We start from the raw sequence: 19,108 nt of genomic DNA, 5'->3' as shown, positions 1-19,108 counted from the left end.
CCTTCAGAGAAACCTACAAAACTTGGATTTTCCAAACTGGGTTTCTCTGTCCCATACGTTGGGATAGGCAGAGGGTAGAGGGTGGGGAGGGATTCAAATTTTAAAGTAGTTGATAGGTTTTAGCTTCTAAGTGACCTGGCTTCTGCCTCTGACCTCTTCCTGCTAATCCTCTGGGAAATGAATGAGGCAGAGGATATTGCCAGAGAACAAGAGGTTTTCATAATCAAAAGTCTAGTCAGTTGGGATCGGCCTTTCAGAGTGTCCCACAGTGCACTGTCTTGAGCCTGTCTTTCTCTCCCCACCAAGAGTTTATCTGTTCCAGGCCTGAAGCTGCTTGTTTTTGCTTCCTGGCGCACAGTTGCCAGTAAACACAGAGGATTCTGACCAGGTGGGGCGATGCGGTTGAGCGGAGCTGCAGTTGGCAACCTGGAGTCGATAACACAAAGAAAGGGTGGGGGCTTCCATTGGGAATCAACAGAATTTCCCAGAATATGGGGAAGAGGCAGTCCCGGAAATGGGAAAAATGCACAGCCATCTTGGGAAGAATTTTCCGGGACAGAGCTGTCAAAATCTAAAATAAATTTCCAGGTAGACTGTTGAAGTTAGAATAGCTGTACTACTCTGGAACACTCTTCAGGTTGTCTGCTGTCTAGAAAGACTTGTAAGCAACTTTAGGATCCAGTGGTTCATTACATTGCTTGCAAATGTTTCGTCCCCAAAGAGTATTACTCAATGTAAAGGTTTCTTGTGCAGACATTGAGAACTCAGCCGACCTTCAGTAAGGCTGCACTGTCTGGCTAAAAACAGAAAACCATGCCGTGCAGACGTCATATCCGATGAACCAGTTTTGAAATTCAAACTCAGACCTCCTTCCTGAAGATTTCATTATTTCCTGGATTTAACATTGGAAGGCTTCAGCCATCCTGCTCTAGGAGAGTCACATATGTCATGTAAGACAGGTGAATTTTAGGCTCCTGAAAAACCCTGGATCCTGAATCCTTAGTGGTTAAAGCATATTTCTTTCTCGATGTTACTCTCACTCTGTCTTGAAGTAAGCAAGTAGCTTGATCCAGGAGAGTCCAGTAAATAGGTTGGAAAGTGAGACTTCAAAAATGAAATTCTGTATTATTTATATTCATGTCTGTCTCCCCCTCTATACTGTAAGTTCATTGAAGGCAAGGACCATGTCAACTAGCTCCACTGTACTCTACTTTCCCAAGCACTTAGTTTAGTGCCCTACACCTAATAAGCGCTCAATAAATACAAGTTATTGATTTAGCAAGTCAAGAAGCTAAGGGCTAATGCCATTCTGGAGCCTTGAGCCCATCCATTCCCTTGAAACCTGCATCCAGAAGCCCTTCCCTGAACTACGTGTGTCTTCTCTTAAATCGGATTCCAAATTGGTTGTTTGATATGGGAAGTAACGAAAGGTTGTCGCCGTCGTTGTACGGGTGATTATTGTAATCTGTTTCCCCGCAGTTGGATTTGATCACAGATCTGCTGGGCACACCGTCGCTGGAAGCAATGAGGACGGCTTGCGAAGGTGCTAAGGCACACATACTCAGGGGTCCTCATAAACAGGTAAGATGTGGGGCAGAGGTCAGACATCCTACAAGGAATCGTATGCCCTCCCAGAAAGCAGTTTCATCCGAAAGCAGAGCATCTAAATGTCTACCAGACTCCTTAATTCTTCTCCTTGGGTCTCTGCAGCCATTAGAGAAGAGTCTCAAACTAGGAACTAATCTAAATTAGGCCATTCCACCCGGGTCACTGAGAGACAGATACTGTGTTCTTACCTTGAATAATAAAGTCATGGCTTCATGACTAAGTCATCCCTTGTTCTAGTCAAGCATCCTGCAGCGCGTCGCTGGATAGAGATTAAAATTCTTTCCAAGCCAAGAGGAATCCAAATTCAAGGACAATTGCAACAGTTTTACCCCTGATGTCATAGCCCAGCAAGTGAATCCGAAATCCCCTTCTCAGAATAGGCCCAGATGCGTTGTGGATCTTATTGCATCCCTGGACAGGAGCACTTGTTACTGTCTGCCCACTAAACCAAATTCAGATGTATTTTTGGAAAATGACATATCCGTGAGAGACTGCCAGATTGACACCACTCGGTGTTATTTGCCTGGCTACGCCCCTGTTGAGACACAGAAGCTGGTTTTCATATTCAGGCTGCTCGGGCAGCAGTGGGTTGGAATAAGTGTTTCTTGGAGCAAGCAGGGAGAATAACCTTCCGGAGGGAATCATAAACTGGGAAAGAGAGAAGATGGGGGATTAGTTGGGGAAATCCAGGCTGCTGATATATCTCCCATCAATCAACAGATCGATCGGTTGTATTTATTGAGTGCTTACTGTGTGCAGAGCACTGTACTAAGCGCTTGGGAGAGGACAATATAACCGAGTCGGTAGACTCGTTCCCTGCCCACAGTGATCTTACAGTCTAAAGGGGGAGATGGATATTAATACAAATAACTAAATTAAGGATCTGTGCATAAGTGTTTTGGATGTGAGGAAAGGGTGAATAAAAAGTGCAGATTAAAGTGCAAGGGCAGAAGGGATTGGGAGAAGGGGAAATGAGAGCTTAGTCAGAGAAGACCTCCTGGAGGAGATGTGCACATAATAAGGTTTTGATGGTGGAGAGGGTGTTGGTCTGTCGGATATGAAGAGGGAGGGCGTCCCAGGCTAGAGACAGAATGGGAGCGAGAGGTAGGCGGCGAGATAGACGAAATCAAGGTACAGTGGGTAGGTTGGCATTAGAGGAACGAGCCCATCTCATCTCTCTTATAGTAGACCGTAACCTTACCCTTGTTGGTGATATCAACTGAAAGGCCAGTAAGGTGCATGAATGGGGCATTTTCTTTTCCGGACTACTGCCTTGGCGTCACCAAATAGGATGAACTGGAGAGATTTGGGCCCAGAATCATAATTTTAGCCTGATTCAGCCCACTCAAGGCCTGTTTATTTTTTTTATTTTTTTGGTGGGGCGGCAGGGAATGAGCAAGGAATCTGTGGGAATCATGCACTTATGCGTAACCAGTAAAAAAAAAAATACCTCCTTTTTACCTGGATTTTAAAGATATTTGAATTCCTCATGTCTCTCTTCCTGACCCTCTAAGAAATGTTCACTCCCTATCCATCCCTTTCCCTCCCTATCTTTTATTTAGCTTGTACCTCTCTTCCTCTCTCTCTCCCCCTGCCTGTCAAATCAGTCAGGTTAAAATGGGAACTGGAAGCAAGCAGAAATTTTAAAATCTTAATTTAAAATGAGACATTACTGGTTGGACACGCCATTTGAGCCAATTGAGCGTTTTTGCTTAAAAATGACAAGGATATGGGTTGCAGAAAGATATAAACCCATTTTTACTGGGTAAATAAAGAGAGTTAATTCCCTTTTCTCTTTCTGAAAATATAATACGATCGTCATCGTGTGTGGTTTGGTTAAAAGCCCTGGATTTTACAGCTCACACATTTCGACTTCCTGTGAAAGGTTTGCAGAGAGGCAAGAGGTGGTCGTACCCTCTCTTTTTAAAATGAGCCAAACGAAGCTCAGAAACTCAGATTCGGGCTAATGTTTCTCTAAACTGTTCCCCTGATAGGTCCCATACTTGTGTACTATTTATGCCGAATCCATAAAGTTGTAATTCGGGACCTAAAAGACTTAGAAGATCACAAGGAGTCTTAATCCTTGGGAAAGTTTTATAGACCGAGAGGGGTTTCGGGGTATTGCGTTGCAGACAGCGTCGTCACGACCATCGAGCTAAGTGAGACACCCTCTGCAGGATTGCCATGTTCTCGGAAGCAAATGAAACAATTTCCTCTCGTAAAATTGTGAAGCCAGTAAATCTTGCCCCGCAGACAAAGTGGCTTCTAATGGAAATTGGTGAGGTACAGACACCCTGGTGCCACCCCTCCATCCCCAGAGGAGTCGTAATGCCAGTGCTAGCTGTTTCGGGCTAATTGATACTGTGTCAAATAGATTGCCAAATCACAGCGGAAAGAGCGGGCTTCCTGGGGAGCTTCCTGCTGGCAGCTGGTCCTGTGGAGAATGGAACTCACCCCATTAGACTTTTAAGCACCGTGGCCGAGAGCGAAGAATGGCTAGCTGCTGGCTGGCCGGGACCCTCAGGTGGCTGGCATCGTGGTCAGCTCTGGCTGCCCTTCCCTGCCAGAGAGCCCACATTTGGAGTGGCTGGGAAGACTAGCAGATGCTGGCCCAGAGGCCACCGGCCTTGGAGGGATACCTGCCTAAGTGGCCAGCTTTTCTAAGGCCGATCCCAACCCAACTTTTTTTTTAAGCGCTTACTATGGGCAAAGCGCTGTTCTAAGCGTTGGGGTTGGGTACAAGGTGATCAAGTTGTCCCTCATGGGGCTCACAGTCTTCATCCCCATTTTACAGATGAGGTAACTGAGGCCCAGAGAAGTTAAGTGACTTGCCCAAAGTCACACAGCTGACAAGTGGTGGAGCCGGGATTAGAACCCATGACCTCCGACTCCCAAGCCCGGGCTCTTGCCACTGAGCCACGCTGCTTCTGTGGCACCGCAAGCGGTCTCCTTAAGCAGGCGTCTCCGTGAGCATCTGCCTGGCCCAAAGATTATTCTTACTATGGTATTTATTAAGCACTTATACTGTGTCGTGTGTCGGGATAGATACAAGATGTTCAGTACGGACACCGTCTCCATCTTGTATGAGAATGACTGAGAAGGAGAGAGTATGTAGAAACAGAAGGGAGATAGAAGCCTTCCCTGACTAAGCCCTCGTCTCCTCTTCTCCCACTCCCTTCTGCATCGCCCGACTCGCTCCCTTCATTCATCCCCCCTCCCAGCCCCACGACACTTATGTATACATCTGTAATTTATTTATTTTTGTATGTTAATGTCTGTCTCCCCCACTAGACTGTGAGCTCACTGTGGGCAGGCAGTGTGTGTGTCTCTTTATTGTTCTATTGTACTCTCCCAACCACCTAGTACAGTGCTTTGTACATAGTAAGCGCTCAATAAATGCGATTGAATGAATAAATGAAGCAGTGGAGCCAGTCCCTGCCTTTTACATTCTTCACACCGCAAGTATAACAGTTTTGCTTGCTGAAAAAGGCCTAATTTCCTGAGGGAAGAGCAGTTGGGAGAGACTTCTCTTCTAGACAAAGCCCACAGGGTGCCCTGGAAGCCAGAGACTAGAGCTTACCTGAGCTTTTTGGAAACGAGGCTGAGTTTTATTGCATTAGTTCCTAAACTCCTTAATGGAGTAAGAGTATTATCTTGGCTATATTTAAATGGAGGAGTGCTTTTTAAAAATTAGATCTGGGTTTTGGAAGTTTAGTTGATGGAAAAAGGCTAAATGTATTTCCAGGAGTTCCTATTTTGGTGATTATAAATAGAAAAACCCGTCTCTGTTACTATTATTCATATATATATATGTATATATATATATATATATGAAATAATATATTAAACTGCCCTATTCCTTATCAGTGGTGTATACATACACCATTGTATGTATGTGTGGCGTATTCATATAGATGCATATATGCATACGCCACAGATGAGGAATAGGGCAGTTTAATAAAAGGAGAATGATTTATCATTTATAATAAGTTTTGGGTCAGTGCTCAATTTAGTATTCATTTATACTGTGTGTCTGATTCAGAAGGGAAACCAAACATCAACTTTTATACAAAATTGCTCTGCTTTCCCTTCACCTAAAAATATTGGGTAAACCCACTGCTGACCCTGGAGATACATCCACCTTCTCCCCAGACCAGTTTACTTTTCCTTATCGTGACTGTATGGCTGAAATGACAGAGGGCTTGTCTGGATCCCAAGTTGATCTTGGTCACCCCAGTCTTGGTTCGTGGTTACGGCTTTGAGATTTGGGGCAGGAATCTTGAAGAATCTCTAATGTGGTTTCTTGGTTTGGTGGAAGTTGGGAGAAGAGATGGGAAAAATGAATTCTAAGCACTGAAGTTCAGTTGACTAGGTTTGACTGAAGCCCTGGTGTATAGATTCCAAAATTTTATGACTGTTGCCTCAGGGTCAGTTCAGAAATCTCCAGAGTCTCTGTTTGCATTTTTTTAATTGTTCAGCCAACACAGAATCTGGGACATATATGTAAATCGTGGGACTATCCAGACATCTTGCTTCTCCTTTATCTTCCTTTGTCTTTTGGCCATTTGTTTTGCCTGTTCTCTCCTCCACCGGAATGCAGGAGAACAGAGGGAGGAGGAAACTCGGGCCGATTGGGATTGCTTCTTCTGGGGAAAGATTTGATGAGGAGTCAAAGTAATGCTTGGGGATCGATGATCAGTGGATTTCAATTATCCATGCCCTCCCTGATCTCTTCGCGCCACAGATAATCAAAAATTGCAATGCAGTTACCTTTGAAAAAACACCAGCCCAATTTCACTCTATAAAAATTTCCAAATTTTGAGCCACGAGCCATCTCCGTGACCCTGCTAACAAAAAGAAGACATTCATCCTCCCTTTCAGGCGGTTCGCTTCGGAGCACGAGCTTGATTTGAAGCTGATCGGATTGTTGAAAGGATGCTAAAGAGTAGAGATTTTTATCCGTGATTGAGGCTTTATCCTTGTCGTTCCATGTCCACCGTGAAGAAGTTGCCTTTGAACTTAACAGGGCGGTGAGGGTGATTTCAGCCAGTCTCCTTGGTGCTAACCGCATGGCTGGCAAGAGAGGAAATTCTTTCCTGCCATCCAAACCCCAGAACCTAATGCTTTCACAAGTGGACACAGAACGTTACAATTAAGCATGGAAGAGACCTACCTCCCCACCTTCTGGTTGCCCCTGGAGCCTGCTAGAGGGTGGAGACCAGGTCTTGTTAGCCTCTTGTTCACTGGATGAAAGGAGATGCAGGAGGGGCGCGGAGGAAAATGGGTTTTGAAATGCAACCGACTAGAGCGCTCCCTCTCCCGTGGAGCCAAACCAAGGTCCTGAATTATTGATGCCCGCCTTTCCAGGGAGGCACGGCAGGGGAGAATTGAATCTAATTTTTCAGTGGGTCTATTTAATATGCATTTGAAATCAAGAAACGGAACAGATCCAGTTGTGGGTGTGGCCCAGGCCGAAATCCGGCAGCAGAAATGCAGGATGGAAGGCAGAATCTCGAAAGCGAACTCGGAAGCCATTTTGAGCTTTTGAACATTTAGCCGCTAGGCCCGCGCCCCTCAGGAGGACTCGCGGAGGCCGCAGCTTGGAGTCGGAAATGGCCCCATTTTGGTTTCCAGTGACGATTCGTTATTGACGCTTCAGGTTTTCTCCTTTAAGGTCGTAGGAAATGGGGCAGATGAAGCTTTAGGGGAAAGGGAGGAGGCGGAGGCCGACGACCACCTTAAAGGACGTAGGGATGATCCCTTGCTCAGCTGGCATTTGGTCAGAGGTGTTGCAGAGAAAGGGGATTTTCTCAGGAGTGAGCCCGGTCCTAGGGGTCATCCTTAGTTTTTAGTGCCAGGGGAGAGGAAGCTGTCTGTCAGACTCACCGCAGGAGGAAAGTTTAAGGGCAGTGACTCTCACGGGAGAGAGTGGTCAATATGGATCAAGAAGCTTGGATTTCAAAGGCCAACCTCTGTAAGCTCCTCCCTCTAGACTGAAAGCTCATGGTGGGCAGGGAATGTGACTATTATTGTATTGCACTCTCCCAAGTGCTTAGTACAGTCCTCTGCACACAGTAAGCACTCAATAAATATGATTGAATGAATGGATGAATGGAGTGGATCAAAGAGAGAAGCAACACGGTCTGGTGCAGAGAGCACGGGCCTGGGAGACAGAAGGACCTGGATTCTAATCCCCGCTCTGCCAGGAGTTTGCTGTGTGACCTTAGGCAAGTCACTTGTCTGTGCCTGTTTCCTCAATTGTAAAATGTGGATACCTATTCTCCTTCCTACTTAGACTGTGAGCCCCAGGCAGGACAGGGACAGTCCAATGTAATTAACTTGTACCTAATCCAGTGCTTAGAACAGCATTTGACGCATAGTAACAAATGGCATAAAAATTGTGCATTTTCAGTTGCCCCGCGATTCGAAAGTGGAGATGTTCTAAATCTTTAGCAAGTCAGGCATTCTATCCATTCATCCGTCCATCTTATGGAGTGCCTTCTTTACGCAGAGCACTGTATTAGGTACTCAAAAGGCATGGCCCAGCTCTCAGAGAGTTTACGACCTCACAGATCATGCAGTCGAACTCTTACGTAAGAGTCTTAGTTCTGTCCGGGCACTTGATGTAGTGTACAACCAAGGAGAAGTAAATCCAGAGCAGTTGGAGCCAGGCAAGGGTATTTAACGATGGAGATAGTTCAGTTTTCTTAAGTGCCAGGGACGTTTTTTTCTGTGAAAATGAGCTAATACTTTTCTTTAACGTCAGGCTAAAAGGAACAGTAAAAATCAGACACCTTTACGTGATGCTTCAAGAAGGATTTTAGCAACATTAAAGCGACATTACCAACCACATCATCCTTCATGTCTGACACTGATGCTACCGATAGCTTTAATTACTCATCTGTTCAATCCGTGCATTGTCCCATTTGGGGATCTTAAATTTGGAGATCACCATTCCTCCCCTCTCCAGGCATATCGTATTCCTCCTCATCTCCCCAAAAGCTGCAGAAACAACTTTGCCGAGAGTATTTATTGGCAGAGTTAGTTTTTGTTTTTCCTGACCGGTTTGAACTTGAGCTTTGGACCAAGCTAAGTAATCATAAATACTGACCCAGGGGGTTTAAGTGTTAGTTAATAGGAAAAAGACAAGTTTCCCTTGAGTTCAGATTTAAGGTAGATTTGCCTCCCTGCATTTGAGGTAAGCACTTCTGTCCCCAGAAATTGACTCTCTACTATTAAAACACAGTTCTGCCCTGACTTGAATGTTGGTCATTATTCTTTCTCCTGCAGCCATCTCTTCCTGTCCTGTATACACTGTCTAGCCAAGCTACACATGAAGCTGTTCATCTCCTCTGCAGGATGTTGGTCTTTGATCCAGTAAGTGACATTTTCTTCAAATGATACTTCCATTTGTTTTTTGAAGGGAAACATTTTGGCCAAGTAACTTTTGCCATCAATAGGCAATATCGCTTAGGGGTTTTTTTGTTTGTTTTCTTAAAGGCCTGTCTCAGTTCCTTCACATTTGGCCATTAACCCGTACTCTTTAAGCACTTGATATTCACCCACCCTCCACCCCACAGCACTTACGTACGTATCTGTAATTCATTTATTTTAATGGCTGTCTCCCACTCTAGACTGTGAGCTCCTTGTGGGCAGGGAACCAGCCCTATTGTATTATACACTCCGAAGTGCTTAATCCAGTGCTCTGCCCTCCAGTAAGCACTTAATAAAAGCCAGTGATTGATTAATAATCGCACTGGAGGTAAGGCCAGTACCATGGCAGAGTCAGATCCAAGGGTGAGTGGGAATCAGAGTTGTCATTTGCAGTGGGTATCGTAGCGTAGGTTCTTTCTAAATCCGATTGGCTGCCCATGGCATTTGAAAGGATGCATTGTATATGCGTTCTCATAAAGGAATTTTAACATTTCTAATTTGTTTCAATAGGCAGGTTCTACATTCCATTCGTGGGCTGGTCTTTTCTGGTAATGAGCTTGCAGTCCCTGGGAGATCCCTCAATCACCAAAGCTTAGAGAGTGGAAAAGGCTTTTTTTTATCAGTTGAGGATAATAATGATGGCAGAGCACCATACTGATAATAACTGAGGTATTTGTTAAGCACTTACTATGTGCCAGGCACTGTACTAAACGCTGGGGTGGATACAAGCAAATTAAGTTGGACACAGTCCCTGTCCCACGTCGGACACCTGTCCCACGGTCTCAATCCCCACTTTACACATGAGGTAACTGAGGCACAGAGAAATGATCATACAGCCGACGAGTGGCAAAGCTAGGATTAGAACCCATGTCCTTCAGACTCCCAGGCCCATGCTTTATCCACTATGCCATGCTGCTCCTCATGCCAGAATAGTCACAAGTCAATCCAACTGGACACAGTCCCTGTCCCACATGGGGCTCATGGTCTTTTGGGGAGGGAGACCGGATATAATCTTTTACTCTCCAGTTTTCAGATGGGGAAACACCTGTAAACAACTGCACCTCTGCCTTCTTCCGTAAACTAGGCCGTGGGGCCATTTTCTCTCTCAGCTCTCAATTCAAGTGGAGGTTAGGCAGGTAGAATGGAGGGTGGATGGGCTCCACATATCTGGGCTTTGGCTTCCAGACTTAACCATTCAGAAACAGAGAAGCAGCGTGGCCCAGTGCATAGACCTTCTGGGAGTCAGAAGGACCTGGGTTCTAAACCTCCACTTTCCTGCGGTGTGACCTTGGGCAAGTCATTTCACTTCCTCTGTGTCACAGTTATCTCATTTGTAAAATGGGGTTTAAGACTGTGAGCCCCATGTGGGACGTGGACTAGGTCCAACCTGATTACGTTGTATCTCCCGCGGGGCTTAGAATAGTGTCTGTCAAATAGTAAGAGTTTAACAGTTACCATAAAATAAAAAAGTGACAAAAGCAAAAGAATTGATTGTTTTTTAATGTCTGGGCCCTGGAGGTTTTGAAAAAGCCACTCCCAACCAGTTGGGCTCCCAGTCGCTTCCAGCTTCACCTCAACAGTAGGGAGGTCTTTCAAATGTTAAGCAGCATTCATGCTTTGGGGCTATTCCGTCCTTGGATGATATCCACAATTTCCACTTCCCAGAAATAGATCTCGAAGAAACCAGCTTTTTAAAAATTGCCATTCGGGGCCAAAGTGCTGAGATGTGTTTTGGAAATGGCACCACTGAAAGAAAGAAGCGTGCGAGTATACGCAGACCAGAAGGATGGCTGTATATACATGTATAACTAAAGCTTTCTTCCTGGTTGGAGTTTATTTCTACCGAGGGTAAAAAAAAAAAAATCTTTTCCACGCATGCAGGGATGGCTGAAAAGAACACTGTGTGATAGAAAGTATTGAATTTAGCAAAAAGCCGTGCACGGTCCCCGTCGGATTTACTTTGTGAACGCAAGTTCTTAGTCAAATACTCCCCCTACTGGTTCGGTGCACAGTCCACTTGGCTTTTCAAAATTTTGCTCCTCGAGAGATGATCATTTTCCTCTAATTCCTAAAGTGCTTCTCTGGAAAAACATACCCAGAGTCTTAAATTCCACTCCGGTAAGTATGGAAGACTCCAAGGGTTCTCAAAGCCAAAACGAATGATACACCAAACAGTGGCTGTTCACACAGTATTGAGAAAGGGACCCAGATTTTCCGTTAAGGCTGGGGTTAGGATTGGAGCCATCCTTTATAATCCATGCTGTTGGTTGGGAGGGCAAGCAAGAGGGTGTTCGTGCTTTAGCGTAGACCATTTCAATATTAGGAAGAAGTCGTGACTGCACTCCACTTCCCCAGACTGTACTCTCAGAAGAAATCCTCTGCAGGTAGACGGGTCAGGATATTAATTGCTCAAGAGGCAGGAGTGGCAGTTAGCAATAAATTGAAGAGCGCCACAGTGGAGAGCAAATGAGATGTTTGTACCTTTGATAAAGCAGGCGTAGTTATTCTGTATGGTTCTATTTAGGAATGCTCTATTCTTGAAATGGGAAGGGGGCTAGAAAAAGTGCCCTAAAATATGTCCAGCTGTCACTCTTATGAGGTACACGATGACCTTTAATGAAATGATGCTATAACCAATAGAAAATTAACATTTACCAAGAAAGTACCAAGAGGGAGATTTAGAAAGACTAAGCACTGCAAGGGGCGGAGGCATCAAATTGAGAAACCCTCTTCACGTGCCCGCAAAACTCTCTCCACAGATCTCCTCTCAATTCAAAAATCTTCAGTGGTCTCCCATTCCCCTCCAGATCCAACAAACTCCCACCCGTTGACTAAAAGGTGCTCCGTCAACTCTCTTTCCCTCTTACCTACTCTCTTCTTACTGCACCCCAGTTCATGAACCCTGTTCCTCTCAAGTTCACTTTCCAACGGTGCCTTCTTCCCAACTCTGCCTCCTCCAGCTCTTGGCTCACACTTTTCCACCTGCCTGCAACCCTCCTCCCCCTATAAATCTGCCACTCCTCAGCTCTTTATCTTCAAAAATCCCACTCCATGAGACTTTCTCCAATTAATCTTTCCTCTCCCCAAGTTCTGTTAACTTTCAATTCTGTACTTTTCACGTCGCTTTACCACTATGCACTCTAAATACCCGTAGACTTTATGTAAGTTATTTTGTGTCTCCCTATTCGCTTGTAAACTCGTTGAGGGTAGGGATCGCATCTTCCTCCCGAGCGGTATTCTCCCAGTGGTTTAGTATAGTGCTCTTTAATCGATCCATCATTCGTATTTATTGAGCACTTACTGTGTGCAGAGCAGTGTACTAAGCGCTTGGGAGAGTACGCTATAACAAAGTTGGTAGACACGTTCCCTGCCCGAAACAAGCTTACGTTCTGGAGCAGAAGACAGACATTAATATAAATGAAGAAATTGCAGATATCTACCCAAGTGCCGTGGGGTTGAGTGAGTAAGGGGGTGCCTATCCAAGGGAAGGGATTGGAAGAAGAGGAAATGAAGGCTTTGATGGTGGGAAGTGCGACTGTCTGTAGGATATGAAGAGAAGGGCATTCCAGACCAGGAGGAAGATGCTTGTGAGAGGTTGGCAGAGAGATGTAGGTGAGATCGAGGTAGAGTGAGTAGGCAGGGTTGTAGTAGGAAATCAGGGAGGGAGCAAGGTGATTTATTCAGATTAATGTCTGTCTCCCCCTCTAAGATCATTTTAGGCAGGGAAGCTGTCTGCTAATTCTGTTGTACTGTACTCTCCCAAGCACTTAGTACAGTGCTCTGCACGTAGTAAGCTCTCAATAAATATCATTGATTGAGTGTGTCCTTTAAAGCCTGAGGAGTGGGGTAATGTGGACTGAATGATACTGTAGAAAAATGATCCAGGCAGCAGAGTGAAGTATTGACTGGAGTGGGGAGAGACGGGAGGCTGATGCGGCAATGAAGGTAGGATAGGATAAGGGCTCGGATTATCGTCCCCACAGTAGCCATCCAATACATACTAATTTATGGATTGATTTGAACGTAAACCTGAAGTGTTGAGAAATCAGAGACATCGGCAGTACCCCTCATCCTAACTCAGGCATTGAGAAGTTGAAGATCGCCTCTGACAGTATTACAGGTCGCATGTAACAAGCTAAGAACCGTTAGCGATATTAAGCCATCACCCGATATTTTCCTGTGCAAGAGCTCGTGCAAATGAACGTTTCTGTTCCTTATTAAAATGGGCTTTTATCATAAGTGCTTTCTCCCTGTTTTTTCAGTCCAAAAGAATATCCGCTAAGGATGCCTTAGCCCACCCGTACCTGGACGAAGGGCGACTGCGATACCACACGTGTATGTGTAAATGCTGTTTTTCAACCTCTACTGGAAGAGTTTATACCAGTGACTTTGAACCCATCACCAATCCCAAATTTGATGACACTTTTGAAAAGAATCTCAGTTCTGTTCGACAGGTCAAAGGTGAGCGTTACTCTCGGTGTGGCCAGAGCGGGTTTAGAACATCTTCGTTCTGTGGCAGATGGAAATTGACTCTGGGAGTGGAGATGGATGACTGTTATCATTTTGCGTGTGGGACTTTCTTTGGCCTGGACTCACGACTTGCAGGGACAAGTAACAATTTATACCAGGCAGAGGTTCCGACTTGGGGCACCTGGGAGTGAAAAGAAGGGAGGAATTTTTTTGGTGGGGTGGGACGGGTTTCAAAGAGATAACAGGCCAAAAGCCACCATTCTGGATCTATTCAGCCCAGCCTGAAAACTCTCGTAAGGCCTGGCATGAGGAAGTCCAGTCAGCTGTCGGGGCCATCACCCCTGTGAAATGGTCACCCCTGATGCCAGGAAAGCTGTCTGATTCTAAGAAGGGGGAAGACTGGTGAAAATCACTGGACGGCAAGAAAATAGTTTATATTTGGCAAAACGGGTGTATTCTCTATGGTATTGTACCTCCCAAGTGCTTAGCACAGTGCTCTGCACACAGTAAGCACTCAATAAATTCAGTTGAGTGACTGCAACCGTTTCCGATCAATCATAGAGCTTTCGATCAAAATCAGTAAATCAAGTGCTTATGATATATAACGTAGAGATCGTGGGTGGAAAATACCGAAAACCAGAAAAACGAAGTGGAAAAATTAAAGAACTTCAGATTCTGAGACATTAAACCGAAGAAGCAGATATGAGAACATAAGAGTACAGTATTTTTTTTAAATTCTTAGGCAACATTAGATCCGTAAGGTATAACACACCAGACGCAGTATGGCCCAGTGGGTAGAGCACGGGCCTGGGAGTCAGAGGGACCCGGGTTCTAATCCCGGCTCTGTCACTTGTCTTCTTTGTGACTTTGGGCAAGTCACTAAACTTCTCTGTGCCTCGGTCACCCCATCTGTAAAATGGGGATTAAGACCGTAAGCCCCACATGGGACATGGACTGTGTCCAACTTGATTAGCTTGTCTCTACCCCAGCGCTTAATACAGGGCCTGGCACATAATCAGCACTGAACAAATACCTTTAGAAAATAAAGGAATTTATCTAATAACCTCAGAGCTAATACAGAAGACTCTGGCGCTTCTCCAGATAAGCATCTAAGAATAGGAGGGAAGGTGGGGCTTAGGTGTACAGTGTAAAGCAGATTAGGTTATCTAGTGCCCCGAAATCTGGACAGCATCCTATGGAAGTGAAGATTTCCAATTACGTAATCCTCTTTGTGCAACCCGCCTACATAATTTTAAGGGTGAGTCTCAGTGATCTTAATTCACATCTCAACACAGAGGTTAAACCACCAAGTTAGCCTTTTTTGAGCTGTCCGGGTATTTTGTTTCACACAAGGATCAGTTCCCATCGGACAGTGTGCTAAACTTTACTTACGAAAACTGGGCCCTTATTGCCAGAGAACCGTAAGGGGCATAAAAATCATAACTGTGGCAATTGTTTAGCACTAAACTTAAACTAAACTTACTAAGCACTGGGGTAGATTAAAGATAATCTGGTCAGACACTGTCCCACATGGGGCTGGCGGTGTAAGTAGGATATATTCTAAGTTGTCATGTGGCCCAGTGGAAATCAATAGATTTGATACTCCAAAAGAGGAGGTAAGATGCAAGAAGTTCACCAACACCAGTGGTTGCTTCAGTTCCCTAGACCCCAGGGACCTGCCATCTCGTGAGAGACCAGGAAAGAGCCACCGGGTGTTTTTTTTCCCAATCACATCGTGTCAAGTGTCTCGTACGGAAGCCGCAGAGAAGGAAAGGGATCGTAAACCGGCATTTGGATTTACTTGGATTCCATTTGTTTTGTCCCTGGCTCAAGTGGAACAAGACGATATCCTGTCCAAAGTTAGCAGAAGACTGCTGTGAAGTTGATATTAGTCATTTAGAAGTCCACTGTGCTTCTGGATGGATCAGTCCCACTTCTTCGCTCTGTTGCTTTTAGAGGTTGGGGCTGTTTGATGTCTAACAAGTGGTGGAGCCCAGCCCCAAACCAGTCAGAAATAAAGTCCTAGTTAAGTGCTGTCATTGGGATGGGAAGGAATTCACCCTCATGTCTTCTCTTACCTTTAGGTGTTCCCCACATCTTAGAGCCAGTGTCCACTCCGAGCTACGCCAGAGATCTGTGGATCGCCAGTGTTGAAATTTCCCCAGGAAATTTCAGCTGAGTCCCCTGCAGTTTAGCTGACTCTGGTGTGTGGCTTTTGCTAGTAGAGTGAAAAGCAGCGTGGCCCAGTGGAGGGCCCCCGGGCCTGGGCATCGGAAGAACCTGGGTTCTAGTCCCGGCTCTGCCACCTGTCTGCTGTGTGACCTTGGACAAGGGGCTGGGCCTCAGTTACCTCATTTGCAAAATGGAGATAAAGACTGGGATCCCCATGTGGGATAGGGACCTTGTCCAACCTAATTAGCATATGTATCCCAGCGCTTAGTACAGTGTCTGGCACAATAAAAAGCACTTAATAAATACCATAAAGGGAAAAAAAAGGGGAAAGGCCATTTCAGCAGTGACCCAGATCCCATCTCAGCGTCACAATGTGCGGACACGGCGAATTGGTATGTATCTCATTGTGCAAACTGTTTCCTTCACAGAAATTATTCACCAGTTCATTTTGGAACAGCAGAAAGGAAACAGAGTGCCTCTCTGCATCAACCCTCAGTCTGCTGCTTTTAAGAGCTTTATTAGGTAACCGTATGTAATCACTGCATCCAACCGTGCTTTTCTCTCTCCAGAGCCATGGGGCAATAAATCAGAGTCTGTCAGCAGTTGAAATTAAAAAGGACCCCTTGTAATAGAAGATGATCTCAGGATATGTGTAGCTTCTCGTGGCTCGATGGCCAGTGTGTGAAGGCGGGCTAAACAGTTTCCATTTTGATTCTCAGATCTAGGCAACAACATGTTACTAGCGACAGAGGGGGAGTCAGAAATCCGGGTTTCGGGTCCCAGCCGCGGGCTCGATTCCTCTTGGCCATTTAGATCCGTCACCCGTCAGAGCCACGAGCCGGTGCCGCGAATGGGAGGCTCCACCACAAGATGACCCAGGTCAAACTGGTCCTTTTTAAATCCACGTTGCATTAAGTGGGGTCTGTTTTATCGCGGATCCTCCACCCTTAATTAACAGGGTGGAGGTCGAACCAGCAACTGGTGCATAGGCTTAGGGTAAATGTTGGCAACGTCGAGGGAAGTCGAGGCACCAGTTTGAAAACCAAAGTCTGCATGCCTCGACAGAGAGACCAGCCCGAGAGGAAGTATACGGGGTTGGCCCACGGGCTCCAGATGCCCATTTAGGTCACTGCAGATGTCTGGCTAATCTTGTCGTCTCTCTCTCTCTCTGTGCTTTAGTTCCACTGTTGCTCAACCGTCTGAGATGCCCCCATCTCCCCTGGTTTGGGAATAACCGTGGAAGATAATATACTACTGAAGATGTAATGTAGCTTTCCACTGGAGTCTGGGATTTGCAATTCTGGAGGTTAATCATGCTTGTACTGTAATTTTACTAATGAAGTTTTAAATTAACAACCACTACTTGTATGATATGAATAATATTTAGAAATGTTACTAGACTTTTAATCTTGTAAAGTGGTTGTGCTTTTAGAAGAAAAATGTTTTACCCAGAGTTGCACACTTTTTTCTTTTCCTCTTCTTCTCCTCCTCCTTTTTTTTTTTTATCCTAGTGCAGCTGTTGCGGCTCACCTCCGAACAAATAGAAAACCGAACCAAATTTGAGGGGTTGCTTTGGTTTTGTGTTTTTTGTTTTGTTTACGTTTCACTGAAGTGAGATTGTACAAAAAAAAAAAAAGGACAGTCCTACATTTTGATATTTGAGCCATTCCTGAAGATTTGGGGTTTTCTAAAACGTAAAGAATCCAGAGAACTTGATCGTGACCAATCATGGAAGCCACACCAGCTGTGGCCACACAATGGGACTGGGGGTTGGGGTGGGGGGTGGAGGGGTCAAGGGTCATGCCACCTGATGATCAAACCCTATAAATAGCTTCTCATTAGAGCTGTGACGGTGATGTGTGCTGTTCTCAAATCAGATGTCGTGGGTAGAGAGAATGAGTTTGTGATTAGGAGAGACTAAACTTCTTCTGTTTTCCTTACCCAGTATAAATATATATATATATATTTAATCTATTTTTATTAGAAGTTTTTCTGCTCTTTCTTACATAAAAGAACCTCCCCTCCCCCAAGCATGCTTCTTTCATGTGTGTAAATAATTCCATTTATGGGCTAATTTCAAAAAAAAAACAACAAAACCAACAACAACAAAAAAAAAAAACCACCACCCTGACCTTGCTGTATAGAGAGAAACTTAGCTTGCACATTTTAGGTCTGTGAAATTTTGTGAGACTTTTCCTGCACTGGACAGTTAAAAAAAAAATTCTAAAAAGACAAAAAACCAACAAAAAAAATCTCCACAAAAAAACAGCACATAGGGAATTATGTTAATTGTGTTTGTGTCCTTAGGCAAAGCTGTGGAAGTCTTGAAATGTCACAGTAGTAAATAACTTATTACTTTCTGGCTAATTCTTCTTCTGTTGGAACACTGAATTTATTCTGTGCATATGTATATATGAACACAAATTGAAGGCCTCTACGCCTCTACCTCCTGGAGTATACAACTTGGCTTGTTTACCTCCACATGATGATGATGATGATGATGATGATTTTTTTTTTTTAAGTTCAATGTGGAGACTTGAAACTTGAATGTCCCTTCCAACTTTTATATTTAAAAAAAACAAGACAAGAAAATTGAAGACCGTTTTTCACCTGTACAAGGAATACTAATGGATCGTCCTAAAATTGGTCTGGGGAAAAACCTTGGTGTGTGTTATGGACAATTAACTGTAAAAGTTATTGTAAGTTATCTGTATTTAGCAGAGTATTTTCAACCTGAGTGAGCTGAGCTGAATTTGGAGACTATTAGTAAGTTATGTTTGGAAGTTTTAACTTCAATGAAGTAATTATTTGCTGTGAAAGAGACAAACATTGAATTACTAAACAAAGATGGTGCAATATCTTTGTTTTTTATGAGGCTCCTGAGAATCAACCCGACTGAAGCATTTCAAATTCACTTGAATGAGAAGCGTGTTTAGTTACAAAAGAGCCCAAGAAGACACTGGTATGAAAGGTACAATCTCAGAGGTTGGTCAATTAACGTGGCACACTTGCTGGTCACTATGTACAATGTAGATTTGAAGTACAGTGGTGAAAACATTAAATGTGACATTTGAAAAAGAAGCGGTCTGCTGGTCTCATTCCCCATTTTTGCCTCTCTCCTTCAGGTAGAGCCGTGTCTTGAACGCCTCCGGCTCTTTCAAGTCAATCTAGGTCAGATTTTTCTCTTCGGTATCGGAAGAGAGAAGCGGCTTTGTTTCTCCCGTAATGTTCCGGGCCCAGCGTTTCTATGGGATCCATGCTTCGCGGAGAACGCCATTAATGTTTAAAGAGATAATTATGAACCAGGTTAGAGCGTTGAAAACGAAAAATCACTGGGACCCGATCTACAGGCTGGAGTTTTGTGTACCCCGTTAAGTCTTTTTTAACACAGCTTGCCGGGAGCTGACAGTGGTAAGAAATCTGA

At 44.6% G+C, this 19,108-nt stretch overlaps 1 protein-coding gene across 1 annotated transcript in view; it reads left to right on the top strand.

The window, feature by feature from the left end:
- The window catches only part of NLK (nemo like kinase), a 118,255-nt gene extending 99,490 nt beyond the window's left edge, over positions 1-18,765 (top strand). Inside the window, exons 7-11 of the mRNA XM_029081916.2 lie at positions 1,480-1,581; positions 8,899-8,985; positions 13,305-13,503; positions 16,113-16,206; positions 16,864-18,765. Coding sequence (XP_028937749.1) covers positions 1,480-1,581; positions 8,899-8,985; positions 13,305-13,503; positions 16,113-16,206; positions 16,864-16,918 — 537 coding nt within the window. The 3' untranslated portion in view covers positions 16,919-18,765. The remainder of the gene's footprint in view (positions 1-1,479; positions 1,582-8,898; positions 8,986-13,304; positions 13,504-16,112; positions 16,207-16,863) is intronic.
- Positions 18,766-19,108: the final 343 nt, after the last annotated feature.

The sequence above is a fragment of the Ornithorhynchus anatinus genome, chromosome 17 (assembly GCF_004115215.2).
Source record: "Ornithorhynchus anatinus isolate Pmale09 chromosome 17, mOrnAna1.pri.v4, whole genome shotgun sequence".
In the NCBI taxonomy this organism is placed as follows: Eukaryota; Metazoa; Chordata; class Mammalia; order Monotremata; family Ornithorhynchidae; genus Ornithorhynchus; species Ornithorhynchus anatinus.
This window is presented reverse-complemented; position numbering and strand designations above follow the sequence as displayed.